Here is a 14245-nt window from a genome sequence, read left to right as displayed (position 1 = left end):
TGTTTGTTTGTGTGTCTATCGACCTGCCAGTGCTTTCTTTTGGTAAGTCACATCATCTTTGTTTTTAGATATAACCTTTGTTCAATTGAAATAGTTACTGGCATGAGCAACAGGTCTCAGAAAAGTGCCCAGAACGCAAAACGCAAATTTATTTGATCCATCCACAACAGTTGGATGTGGAAATACGTAAATCTGTATGAGCCATACACGTTGTGTTAACCTTCATACATGGCACTAATTAAATATTGATAACATTGGGAAAAAGTGCCAATTTGAAAAGCTTATGCACAAGTTAGCAAAACTTCATTGCTGAATGAAGTATTTTGACAATCAACAGAAAAAAACAGTATTCCAGAAAGTTCATTAGTTCTCAAGGCACATTGTGACATGTTTGAAGCTGTTTAACAATAGGAAAATTTCACCTACTTAAAAAAATTAACGTACTTTGGTCCTAATATGAATTAAGAACAGATTTTTACATACTTGGAGACTCTCTAGAAATCCATACTATATGCAAATACCAGAGCTCTTATATGATTTTTGCAAGAAATAGAGGCTTCAAAGCAATTTTCTATTGCCATGGGGAGCAGTGGTAGTTGGTACTTGTTGCTACAATGTTGCAGCTTTGGACCTTAAATCTCAGATGACAACTAATAGTGAGAACCATAGAGGGCGAAAACTGCAGGGAAATAGAGATTGAAACACATGAGTACGTTCAGTGTTTTAAGTGCTACTTCGACTTGGAAAAATTGTTGCAGGAGATGAAATTATTGTAGGCTACATCAAAGAACTCAGAAAACTGACCTGGGAAGGAGGAGTATAAATTACGTTGCTGTTGGAGAAAGTACTTTGCAACATAATTTTAGTTGATGATTGTTTCACCACATGAATTTATTCTCTTTCTCTCTAAGTGCCAGTGCCTCATAAATTCCTATCTTACATTTATGCCTCATTACTCACTAGAGCAAAAACTGAATTAAATTTTTATTTACTTTGTTCTTGCTTTAATTTGTTCCTTGTTTTTTGCTTTCCTTTTGCCATTCCGGTGTGTCACTGGGTACACATTTTTTACCTTTAGTCTCTTTTCTTTTATCGACTTTTGTACCTACATTGTTGCTTGTCATCTTTCTATCCTTGCTCCAGTCCTCCTTGGTTTGTGATTGTTACTCATTAATCAAATAACTCATATATTTGAACAAGCTTTTTTTGTATTTTGGCCCCCACACTTTGTATAGTCCATTCTTTATTACCAGTGCCTACATTTCATGATTATGTTTCATCGTTGATGTATGCCATTTAATTACTTTCAGTTGCATTGTGTCTCTTTACACTTTCCTTGCTGTTACTGGTGCATAAAATCAATAGAAATCACAGAATATATACAGTATGTAATTTTTCCTTAAGCACACAGGTCTCCAGTTCTGAATCTAATATGGACTAACACTTAAGCTTGTAGCATTTACTGCTCTAGCATAAACTGCTCTACATGGTGTCACTGTTGCTTAGAACATATTACAGAAACTTATTGTTCAAACCCATATTCAGCTATCCTGATTTAGGTTTTCTGTGGTTTCCCTAAATCACTTCAGGCAAATGCTGGGATGGTTCCTTTGAAAGGGCACAGCTGACTCACTTCCCCATCCTTCCCTAATCCGGTGGGACTGATGACCCCGCTGTTTGGTGGTTCTCCCCCCCCCCCCCCCCCCCACCAATCAACCAACCAGAAACTTGCTGCTTACTATTTATGGTTTTTCTTTAACACTCAACTTGATCAGAATGAATCATCAGATTTTAGAACATTTTGAGTGGAAAGTGTATTTGTCAGCTTCTGGGTTAAAAAAAAAGCTGGGCAGAGAACAACCAAATCACTGTTGTTGAATTTTCCTTCTTCCCCCCCCCCTCCCCCCTTCCCTCCACCATCACCCACCCTCTCTCTCTCTTTTTCTCTGTGCCAAAATAAATACTGAAGTGGTTTCTTCTTGATTAACCTGTAACTTATATGTAGGGATAGAAAAAATTGTTTCGTTTTGTGATCAGTTTTAGTGTTATTTTTTTGTCAGTTGTGCTATTTTATGACAACATTGGCGCTAATTTCTGATGACTTGTTTTAAAAGTACCATGTTTTTTATCTTATTTAATTGTTTTCAGTGCTGTGTGGAAAATGAAAGTATATCTACCAATTACATTATATTTATTGACATCACACATCATATTTATTTAATTATTGAGTGGGAGAGAGGGGTAGTACATTAAACTTTTTAAATCAAACTGCGGAAAATCTGGGCTACACCTACACCTACACTTACATCTACATCTACATGGATACTCTGCAAATCACACTTAAGTGCCTGACAGAGGGTCATCAAATCACTTTCACAATAACTCCCATTATTCCACTCTTCAACAGTGCCCAAAGTAGACAAACACTTTTATATTTCTGTGTGAGCTCTGATTTCCCTTATTTTATTATGATGATCATTGCTCCCAATGTAGGTTGGTGTCAACAAAATATTATCGCATTCGGAGCAGAAAGTCTGTGATTGAAATTGCATAAGAAGATCCTGCCACAACGAGAAACACATTTTTTGTACTGATGTCCACCCTAAATCCTGTATCATGTCCATGACGCTTTCTCCCCTATTTCTTGACAATATGAAACGTGTTCTCCTTCTAAACTTTCTCAATGTGCTCCTTTCACTGTGTCTGGTAAGGATCCCACACCACACAGTAGTACTACAAAAGAGGATGGACAAGCATAATGCAGGCAGTCTGTAACGTAGCAAGTTATTATGAGATAACATTTGATGCAGTAAGGGATGCAGCCGTGTAGCATGGTGGCTTCAGGACGGCTATGTTTTTTCTTCGCCTCTGACTCACAGCGCAGCTGACACTACTAGCCGTGAGAACAGTCTGAAGTAACATTCAGTCGGTACGCAAATTCATACCCCCTACAAATTTAAATAAACCATAGTAATTATCATTTAATTTTGTTCAAACTTGGTATGCAATCTTTTGTTATCTAGGAAGGGATCCTGTCAAAATTTCAGATTTTTATCTATTACAGTTACGGAGATCGAGAAAATTATTTAATGTCCTAAACTCAGTTAGGAACAATAACCAAATGTCTTTTATTGTCATCTGAAGTCATAATAAAGCTCTTAATATAGAAAATCACTGAATTGGAATTTTCATTTCAAAACTTTAATTACTCTATGTTATGTAGTATAAAAATCATTCAGAATTATTATTTGCTTATTATTTTGTTGTGTAAATATGTGGGAATGAATGAGAGAGTGTATGCAGGACATATGTTAAAACTTAATGTCATTTTATGTAAAACCTTATAAAACTGAACTGTGGGAAAATTGTGTTGCAACCACGATGCTGATGACGTATGTCGAGGTGTGCTTGCTTTTGTAAGAGAGCAGCCAGAATAAAAATCTGAAGCGGAAAAAGTTTCTATATTAATTTAAAGAATATTTTGCATTACGTGCTATTTTATTAAACAATATATTAAAAATTGAAATTGTAATGACATAAATGACTATCTGATTAGTGGTTGGCTAAGGCAAGTTTTGCCACAAGAATATTCTGGAAGGATCATTCTGATTGGTCATTCAGATCAATAACCAATTAAAATTGAGCAGTTCCCGCCCACAGGTAATTAGATAGGTATAGAGGAGAGGAGCGTTGAGACAGTCGCTCACTAACCTGCTTCTGAGTAACACTAAGATAGATGTCTCTGTGAAAATAGTATGTAAAATGAAGAGCTAGTGAGATCATTTCAGGTAGAATGTGTCGTGACTAAAGTGGTTGAAGTTACGAACATTTTGAGGAAAGTGTGATGTTTCGGAACTAATTAGTTGAAGTCTTATAAGCGTGTGATCTTTTGGTCGTAGAGAGAATTCCGCGTGGCGTATTCCGTGTTCCTTATTGAATGGCAGTTCTAACATAGAAGACCACTGAAAAGACCAAATGTTTAACTCTCTAATAGTAGAGGGTCAGTGACTATTAGATCGCAAAATTAATTGGGTCAGACTTGCCGGAATTCTGGCTGCTTTTCTGGAAACCCAGAATCTACTACTGTAGGAATCAACATGGATTCCAGAAATGGCGATCGTGTGAGACCAAACTCGCTTTATTAGTTCATGAGACCCAGAAAATATTAAGTACAGGCTCCCAGGTGGGTGCCATTTTCCTTGGCTTCCAGAAGGCGTTCGATACCGTTCCGCACTGTCGCCTGATAAACAAAGTAAGAGCCTACAGAATATCAGACCAGTTATGTGGCTGGATTGAAGAGTTTTTAGCAAACAGAACACAGCATGTTGTTCTCAATGGAGAGACGTCTAAAGACATTAAAGTAACCTCTGGCGTACCACAGGGGAGTGTTATGGGACCATTGCTTTTCACAATATATATAAATGACCTAGTAGATAGTGTCAGAAGTTCCATGTGGCTTTTCACGGATGATGCTGTAGTATACAGAGAAGTTGCAGCATTAGAAAATTGCAGCGAAATGCAGGAAGATCTGCAGCGGATAGGCACTTGGTGCAGGGAGTGGCAACTGAGCCTTAACGTAGACAAATGTAATGTATTGCGAATATATGGAAAGAAGGATCTTTTATTGTATGATTATATGATAGCGGAACAAATACTGGTAGCAGTTACCTCAGGAAACTATCTGAGAGTATGCATATGGAATGATTTGAAGTGAAATGATCATATAAAATTAATTGTTGGTAAGGCAGGTGCCAGGTTGAGATTCATTGGGAGAGTCCTCAGAAAATGTAGTCCATCAACAAAGGAGGTGGCTTACAAAACAGTTGTTCAATCTATACTTGAGTATTGCTCATCAGTGTGGGATCTGTACGAGGTCGGGTTGACAGAGGAGATAGAGAAGATCCAAAGAAGAGTGGCGCGTTTGGTCACAGGGTTATTTGGTAAGAGTGATAGCGTTATGGAGATATGTAGCAAACTCAAGTAGCAGACTCTGCAAGAGAGGCCCTCTGCATCGCAGTGTAGCTTGCTGTCCAGGTTTTGAGAGGGTGCGTTTCTGGATGAGGTATCGAATATATTGCTACCCCTTACTTATACCTCCTGAGGAGATCACGAATGTAAAATTAGAGAGATTCGAGCGCTCACGGAGGCTTTCCGGCAGTCGTTCTTCCCGTGAACCATATGCGACTGGAACATGAAAGGGAGGTAATGACAGTGGCACGTAAAGTGCCCTCCGCCACACACCATTGGGTGGCTTGCGGAGTATAAATGTGGATGTAGATGTAGATGAAATACGTTGGATAAACAGTGAACTTGGAATGATAGAGCAGATGCATTATTAAATATGGACTTGATAGCCATTTCATGTGCTTCCTTATGAATAAAAAGACATCAATAGAATTTTCAAATGCTTACTGCAATTAAATTGCATTCTCCTACCCCCCTAAATTTGTGAAAACGAACTTACAGGAACTTGAGTTACGCGGCCTCTGTGTGGTAGGTATTTGGTGGTGGTTTCATCAATGCTGTTTTTACACTGCCTAGTGTGTATCTACTACTGCAGAGTGAAGGGACGCTGGAAGGAAGAAATATAGAGGTAGGTGAACTGTTCAATGGAAGTGACTGAGAGAGAGAGATAGAGAGTAAGGAGACAAAACGAAAGAACGACAGAACAATCCCGCCCTGCTGCAAGTCTCTTTAGTAGATCTGTTGCTCTTCTAAGTCTTCTGCCAATAAAACACAGTCTTTGGCTTGCCTTCTCCTCAGCGTTTTCTATCTGTTCTAGAATAACAACAATATGGATTAGGACAGGTTGCTACTCACAACATAGAGGGATATTGAGGAGCACGTAGGCACATTTAAAAGCACAGTACATTTAACAATAGAAAAACACACACACATACCAGCCACGCACATGGCCATTGTCATCTTCAGAGTCAGGCTTCAGCATCCTAAGATGACACAGGCCATGTCTGTATGACTTGTATGTTACGATGTCCCTTATTTTTTCCTAAAAATTTTACTCACATCCCTCAAATGTTTTCTGTTTGATTAGCTTTACTAGAAAAAAATTTCATCTCAATGCAATGACATTAACCTGTGCTGACTATAGCAAAAAACTTTCATGTTGGGAATTTTAGGTTCTGCAGTTTTTAGTCAGCGTAAAAGTTATTGATGACTGCATAAAGTCAAAATTAAATATATTTTTGCTTTTTAGGATGCATTTAGTATTTGGAAATACTTTTTTTTCAGTGCTTCTTTCTTGTAATCAGAATACAGTCTGCAATGTTCTTGAACACAGTGCTATATAAATTCCTTTTGCTCCTCATCTATGTTTAGCAATCCATTAAAATCTTGCATTAATTTAGCAGAGATTTCAATAGAGTCATTAACAACTTCCAACTCCTTAACGATTCTTTTAACATCTAAATATGAATTGTTGTTTGTCCATGTCGAAGAGCTTTCTAAAATAAAACTAGTGTCTATAAATTTTAGGCAAGAGAACAGATCTCTGCTCTTACTTGACTAGTGCAATAAACACCTTTATGTGACCACTTTTGCCAATGATGGGTAAGTATAAGAACTCCATTTTAATAATATCATGGACATTGTCACTTCAGTTGTGGTGTTGGTATAAAACAAATCAGTTCTGAGGGAATATACAAAATGTGCACAATGAATTTTTAAGTACCAACCTGCATTCATTTTAATTATTGCTTAGGGAAAAATATAATATTTTCCAGACAGTAAATTCTAATTTTTTACTGTTTCTGTCTGAATCATCATCTGTTTGCCAATGAAGTCGCTGTGTTCAACGATAGAATTGACATAATGAATTTATAGGATAAATACTTCCATCAAAATCCTGAATTGCAAATGCATTATCCAAAGTACAAAAGCATTTTTTGTGAACTTGCCCTGACATCTTCATTAAAATAAAAAGAATATTTGCTTTTCATTTTAGACACCTATTACACTCAATGTAAAGATTTGAAAAGAATGTTGTTGTAATGACTTTGACAAGTATGTTACATTGAACCCCAAAAATACAGAATTATTGCTCTAAGATTATTTTTTCCTGTCAATCAATACCATCATATTATACAATACACACATATGACTATTTAATGTCACCAGCATCTCATCATCATCATCATTGTTTTCCAACTCGCAGTTTCCCGGGTGTGGTGTGCAAGCACTTACCATCAAACTGTATTTTATTATAAGAAATGAAAACTAATTTCAATAAATTGTAAATAATTTGTTTGCTTACAGGCCATATCTTATTGTGAAAATTTTGAAGAACATTCATATCTGTGGTTGGATGACCGTGAAGCATTTCTTGAACAGTTTTTGGAATATGGTCCCCAGCTGACATGTGAAGAAGTTGACACTACAAACACTGGTATGGAAGAGCAACAAGTAGTTGACACGAAACCTACTCTGCAGCACTTCAAAGAGCAGGTATGTTTGCTGAAATCAACAGTTTGGTTGTTGTTATTAATTTTTCACATGCATTAAAATTATTAGCTGATAAGGAACCCCTTTATTGCCATGTCACAAGTTTAATCTTTGGTAAGGTTCATTTGAAAATGTTGTGTTAACAATTATGACAGGAAAAATATTAGCTGCTATTGATTCACCACATGCATAAGAAGGGTGAGAGAAAATGATTGTCTGTAAGGTGCAGAGATCAACCATGTATGACATTTATGTATTACACTTAACAAAATGGATATTGTCGACATTCAAGAGATGTTCAGAACAAACTCTTAACTTGTACCATGAACAGCAGAAGAAATATGGTGCCGCATGGCAATCACAGACGGTTCACAGCATCAGGATCGAAGGCAAACTCCTTGTGAGTTACAAGCTGTGCAGGATGTGAAGTTAGGTATCCTCTCTAAAAGAATGGATGTGGAATCATATTGGTGTAATGGGGTGATGAGAAGTGATGGAATGCGATCGCATGCAACGAAATGCGAAACAGTCTCTCATGGAGCTTATTGTGAAAGTGGCTGCCCTTTAAGGCGTAGTTGCAGACAGAGTGATTGTATGATTTATAGGCATGGTAAAAACCATCCAGAGGCTGAATTTGTCCAGTTGTTCCAGGTGGTACGAATTGTAGTGTCACACACTTTTCAGGAGGGGTAGTTCCCATGAACCATGGACCTTGCCGTTGGTGGGGAGGCTTGCGTGCCTCAGCGATACAGATGGCCGTACCGTAGGTGCAACCACAACGGAGGGGTATCTGTTGAGAGGCCAGACAAATGTGTGGTTCCTGAAGAGGGGCAGCAGCCTTTTCAGTAGTTTCAGGGGCAACAGTCTGGATGATTGACCTGGCCTTGCAACATTAACCAAAACGGCCTTGCTGTGCTGGTACTGCGAGCGGCTGAAAGCAAGGGGAAACTACGACCGTAATTTTTCCCGAGGGCATGCAGCTTTACTGTATGGATAAATGATGATGGCGTCCTCTTGGGTAAAATATTCAGGAGGTAAAATAGTCCCCCATTCGGATCTCCGGGCGGGGACTACTCAAGAGGACATCGTTATCAGGAAAAAGAAAACTGGCGTTCTACAGACCGGAGCGTGGAACGTCAGATCACTTAACCGGGCAGGTAGATTAGAAAATTTAAAAAGGGAAATGGATAGGTTAAAGTTAGATTTAGTGGGAATTAGTGAAGTTTGGTGGCAGGAGGAACAAGACTTTTGGTCGGGTGAATACAGGGCTATAAATACAAAATCAAATAGGGGTAATGCAGGAGTAGCATTAATAATGAATAAAAAAATAGGTTTGCAGGTAAGCTACTACAAACAGCATAGTGAACGCATTATTGTGGCCAAGATAGATAGCCCACGCCTAGTACAGTAGTAGAAGTTTATATGCCAACTAGCTCTGCAGATGATGAAGAAATTGAAGAAATGTATGATGAGATAAAAGAAATTATTCAGGTAGTGAAGGGAGACGAAAATTTAATAGTCATGGGTGACTGGAATTTGAGAGTAGGAAAAGGGAGAGAAGGAAACATAGTAGGTGGATATGGATTGGGGCTAAGAAATGAAAGAGGAAGTCGCCTGGTAGAGTTTTGCACAGAGCATAACTTAATCATAGCTAACACTTGGTTCAAGAATCATGAAAGAAGGTTATATACATGGGATACTAGAAGGTATCAGATAGATTATATAATGGTAAGACAGAGATTTAGGAACCAGGTTTTAAATTGTAAGACATTTCCAGGGGCAGATGTGGACTCTGACCACAATCTATTGGTTATGAACTGTAGATTAAAACTGAAGAAACTGCAAGAAGGTGGGAATTTAAGGAGATGGGACCTGAATAAACTGAAAGAACTAGAGGTTGTACAGAGTTTCAGGGAGAGCATAAGGGAACAATTGACAGGAATGGGGGAAAGAAGTACAGTAGAAGAAGAATGGGTAGCTCTGAGGGATGAAGGCAGCAAAGGATCATGTAGGTAAAAAGACGAGGGCTAGTAGAACTCCTTGGGTAACAGAAGAAATATTGAATTTAATTGATGAAAGGAGAAAATATAAAACTGTAGTAAATGAAGCTGGCAAAAAGGAATACAGACGTCTCAAAAATGAGATAGACAGGAAGTGCAAAATGGCTAAGCAGGGATGGCTAGAGGACAAATGTAAGGATGTAGAGGCTTATCTCAGTAGGGGTAAGATAGATAATGCCTACAGAAAATTAAAGAGACCTTTGGAGAAAAGAGAACCACTTGTATGAATATCAAGAGCTCAGATGGAAACCCAGTTCTAAGCAAAGAAGGGAAAGCAGAAAGGTGGAAGGAGTATATAGAGGGTCTATACAAGGGCGAAGTACTTGAGGACAATATTATGGAAATGGAAGAGGATGTAGATGAAGATGAAATGGGAGATACGATACTGCGTGAAGAGTTTGACAGAGCACTGAAAGACCTAAGTCGAAACAAGGCTAGAACTACTGACGGCCTTGGGAGAGCCAGTCCTGACAAAACTCTACCATCTGGTGAGCAAGATGTATGAGACAGGCGAAATTCCCTCAGACTTCAAGAAGAATATAATAATTCCAACCCCAAAGAAAGCAGGTGTTGACAGATGTGAAAATTACCGAACTATCAGTTAAATAAGTCACAGCTGCAAAATACTAACGTGAATTCTTTACAGATGAATGGAAAAACTGGTGGAAGCTGACCTCTGGGAAGATCAGTTTAGATTCCGTAGAAATGTTGGAACACGTGAGGCAATACTGACCTTACAACTTATCTTAGAAGAAAGATTAAGGAAAGGCAAACCTACGTTTCTAGCATTCGTAGACTTAGATGAAGCTTTTGACAATGTTGACTGGAATACTCTCTTTGAAATTCTGAAGGTGGCAGGGATAAAATACAGGGAGTGAGAGGCTATTTACAATTTGTACAGAAACCAGATGGCAGTTATAAGAGTCGAGGGCATGAAAGGGAGGCAGTGGTTGGGAAGGAGTGAGACAGGGTTGTAGCCTCTCCCCGATGTTATTCAATCTGTATATTGAGCAAGCAGTAAAGGAAACAAAAGAAAAATTCGGAGTAGGTATTAAAATACATGGAGAAGAAATAAAAACTTTGAGGCTCGCTGATGACATTGTAATTCTGTCAGAGACAGCAAAGGACTTGGAAGAGCGGTTGAACGGAATGGACAGTGTCTTGAAAGCAGGATATAAGATGAACATCAACAAAAGCAACACGAGGATAATGGAATGTGGTCAAATTAAGTCGGGTGATGCTGAGGGAATTAGATTAGGAAATGAGACACTTAAAGTAGTAAAGGAGTTTTGCTATTTGGGGAGCAAAACAACTGATGTTGGTCGAAGTAGAGAAGATGTAAAATGTAGACTGACAATGGCAAGGAAAGCATTTCTGAAGAGAAATTTGTTAAGATTGAGTATAGATTTAAGTGTCAGGAAGTCGTTCCTGAAAGTATTTGTATGGAGTGTAGACATGTATGGAAGTGAAACATGGATGATAAATGGTTTGGATAAGAAGAGAATAGAAGCTTTCGAAATGTGGTGCTACAGAAGAATGCTGAAGATTAGATGGGTAGATCACATAACTAATGATGACGTATTGAATAGAATTGGGGAGAAGATGAGTATGTGGCACAACTTGACAAAAAGAAGGGACCGGTTAATAGGACATGTTCTGAAGCATCAAGGGATCACAAATAAAGCGTTGGAGCGCAGCGTGGAGGGTAAAAATCGTAGAGGGAGACCAAGAGATGGATACACTAAGCAGGTTCAGAAGGTTGTGGGTTGCAGTAAGTACTGGGAGATGAAGAAGCTTGCAGAGAATAGGGTAGCATGGAGAGCTGCAACAAACCAGTCTCAGGACTGAAGACCACAACAACAAGAACAGTATGATTTTTATATGCAGACCAGGAATCAAGGAAACGCAACTTTTTTGACCCACTATTTGCCAAAAGCAGTTTTCTTACGCGCATTCTCCCACTCTGGCTTGCAGTGTTGTAAGTATTCCCTACTGCCCTTGCTAGGTCATTCACACATGAGAAAGAATCATAGGGGGCAGCAACTTCTCACACCACAATAAATAACTTTCCAGCCAATTTACCGTCCAGACCAGCAGTATGCGTAAATGTTTACAAACACATTAAGGCATTGGTGTTAGTTGATCTTGATACAACTCTCTTGGTAGCTCTAATTTTTAGGGTTCCGTACTTATTCATTTCCTCTTCGAACCCTGATCAGTTGGAGTTACAAACAAATTACTACTGAATGATTTTCTTTATCTCACCTGCAAATTTTTGGGCTGGTGCTGCAGTTTGCAGTGCATCGTCAAGTTGGCGCTTTGTTTGAAATTTTGTTATCTTACATCTTCCAATTCTGTGGCACTAATATAACAACAAAAATAATCAATTTTTGACAATACATTGTAATTGGATCAATAAAAAATCAACTCACCAAGTGGCGGCAGGAGAACACACACATACACACACACACACACACACACACACACACACACACACACACACACACACCGTCACCCAGAACTCTGGGTCAGGAGAGACGCACCAGACGGGATGGGATGGAAGAGTCTTTCCTTCTCATCCCATCCAGTATATTCTCCTCTGACCTGGGGTTCTGGGTGACTTTTCTCGAGTGCACCCCTTTTCCTTCACCCCTCATCTTCCCCTTCAACACTTCTACCGGAAGGAGCCACTAGCTCTGAAAGCTTGCATAAGTAAAACCTTTTTTTTATATGTGTGTTCTCCTGGTGCCATTTGGCGAGAAGATTTTTTATCTCTCCAGTTTCAGTAAATTCTGTAGTAGTATTTTAAGTTATGCAACCATCCACTGCTTCTCTTGGAATCACTGTAATCTATGTCATGTGCAATTTGATTTGCATAATGTAGTGGATTAGTATCATGCACATCTAGCAAATTGTATTGAGCATCCTTGAAATGCAGAAATACCAGTTTTTGTATCAAGTGTGCCTTTTCGTCCCTTGGATATCCATAGTTTTTCTTATACATGATCGTATTGCTGCTGAATTATGTGAAATCTGCCCATAATTTTTTTAAATTTTTTATTTATTTATTTTTTATGCTGCAGATGATCTTCCATGAGCATAATTACTTTAAGTACCCACTCCTTGGACAATAATTGTACTTTATTATGTTTCACTGGAGACGGGATTCGTGGCTCCCTATTGGACAAGGATGATGAACTACACGGCTCGACACCTGTTTCAGTGTCTTTTTCACTTGTCAAACATGTATTGTCATCACTCTACTGCTCATGCCTCTTGTCTGCACAGTAGAGGGTGTACGACACCACACATTCCACTGAATCATCTTGCAGAAACACTAATAGTTCATGCTCCACTTCTTTCTCACTCTGCAAAATGTCAACTTTGGCAGCTATTGTTATAGATACAATGCAATGTTTACTTTGTGAATTGTTGCCATTGCTGTGCATTGTATCAACACTACTTGCACTGTAACTCTGTTGCGAGTTAGTCGTCGAGTAAGCATTTCAACTACGCTCTATAGCCTCAAGCTGTGCTTGCCATTGGATACCTTCAGTTCCAGCCCCTGTTGCCATTAGCAGCCAATATTGTGATTGCATGGTAGACAATATGTTGCGTGTAAAATGCCGTAAACATCATTGGCCTTTTTTGATCTCGCACTCAAGGGGTTCCTTGTGAGATAGGAGCCAAGTTTGTAAACCTATTGTACCATATTTTTCATTTCTCTGTAACTCTACTGTAATAACGTGTTATTTCAAATTCGATGAATATTCTGTATAAGGTTAGCAAATATGATATCTGAATCAACATTCAGACATGAAGGTATGAAACTGGTTGCTGTGTTAAAATATGAAACTTTTTAAAATTTAAATATGACAAGATTTAAAAAAAAAACTCTTACAAAGAGAGAGTATAAAACATATCAGTATACAACTATAATTTGTGGTTTCTTTGACCTTATCCGGTTCAAATCCTAGTCAGACCTTGCAAATTTGGTTCCTTGCAGTTTTCCTTTTGCAAATCAGTTATGATTGTAATGACTCCTGCTTCTTTTGGCACATATTAATCAAATGTTGTTAACATACCTATTATTATAGATAGATAAATGTTATGTAACTGCATCACATCTCAACAAGTGCAAAATCCTTATTCTCTGAGAGATTGACGATGGATGTGCAAGGCTTGTGTAGCATTATCAAAGTATACAAGGATTCAGAGATTTGAATTTGAATGAGATATCTACAGTAGTGGTACTTTGTGTAGCTTTAGATTATGTGTAATACAAATGGTTGCCAGTCCGTGAGCACATGTGCTATCTTGATTATAAGCACAAGATTTTGTTCGTCTCTAGCACAAAGATTGTAAACTGGACTATGGTTTTTAGTGCGCGGACTGCTTTAAATTCTCAAGTATAGCACACTACGACACTACAGTTTCAAGGTATTGAGAGTTCGCTACATCTATGAATACACTTCACACACCACAGACCACTTATGGTGTGTGATGGAGGGTACTTCAAGTATTGCTGTCCTTTTTTCCCCCTTTCTTGTTCCATTCATGATCGGTATGTGGAAACATTGCCAGTAAATCTCCTTATACATTCTAATTTCTGTGATTTTCGCATTGTGGTCATTTTGCGAATCATTTGTGGGAGAAAGTAAGTCACATGAGTCTTCTTGGAATGTATACTCATAGAATTTCAACTGGAAACCTCTCCATAATTCGCA

The 14245-nt window shown here is 38.4% G+C and overlaps 1 protein-coding gene across 1 annotated transcript in view; it reads left to right on the top strand.

The window, feature by feature from the left end:
* LOC126161033 (dynein beta chain, ciliary-like) overlaps positions 1–14245 on the top strand; it is a 784705-nt gene that overhangs the window by 244599 nt on the left and 525861 nt on the right. Inside the window, exon 24 of the mRNA XM_049916954.1 lies at positions 7273–7461. Within this exon, the coding sequence (XP_049772911.1) occupies positions 7273–7461 (189 nt within the window). The remainder of the gene's footprint in view (positions 1–7272; positions 7462–14245) is intronic.

The sequence above is a fragment of the Schistocerca cancellata genome, chromosome 2, assembly GCF_023864275.1.
Source record: "Schistocerca cancellata isolate TAMUIC-IGC-003103 chromosome 2, iqSchCanc2.1, whole genome shotgun sequence".
Lineage (NCBI taxonomy): Eukaryota > Metazoa > Arthropoda > Insecta > Orthoptera > Acrididae > Schistocerca > Schistocerca cancellata.
The sequence above is the reverse complement of the archived record's forward strand: the minus strand, read 5'-3'. Positions and strand labels throughout refer to the sequence as shown.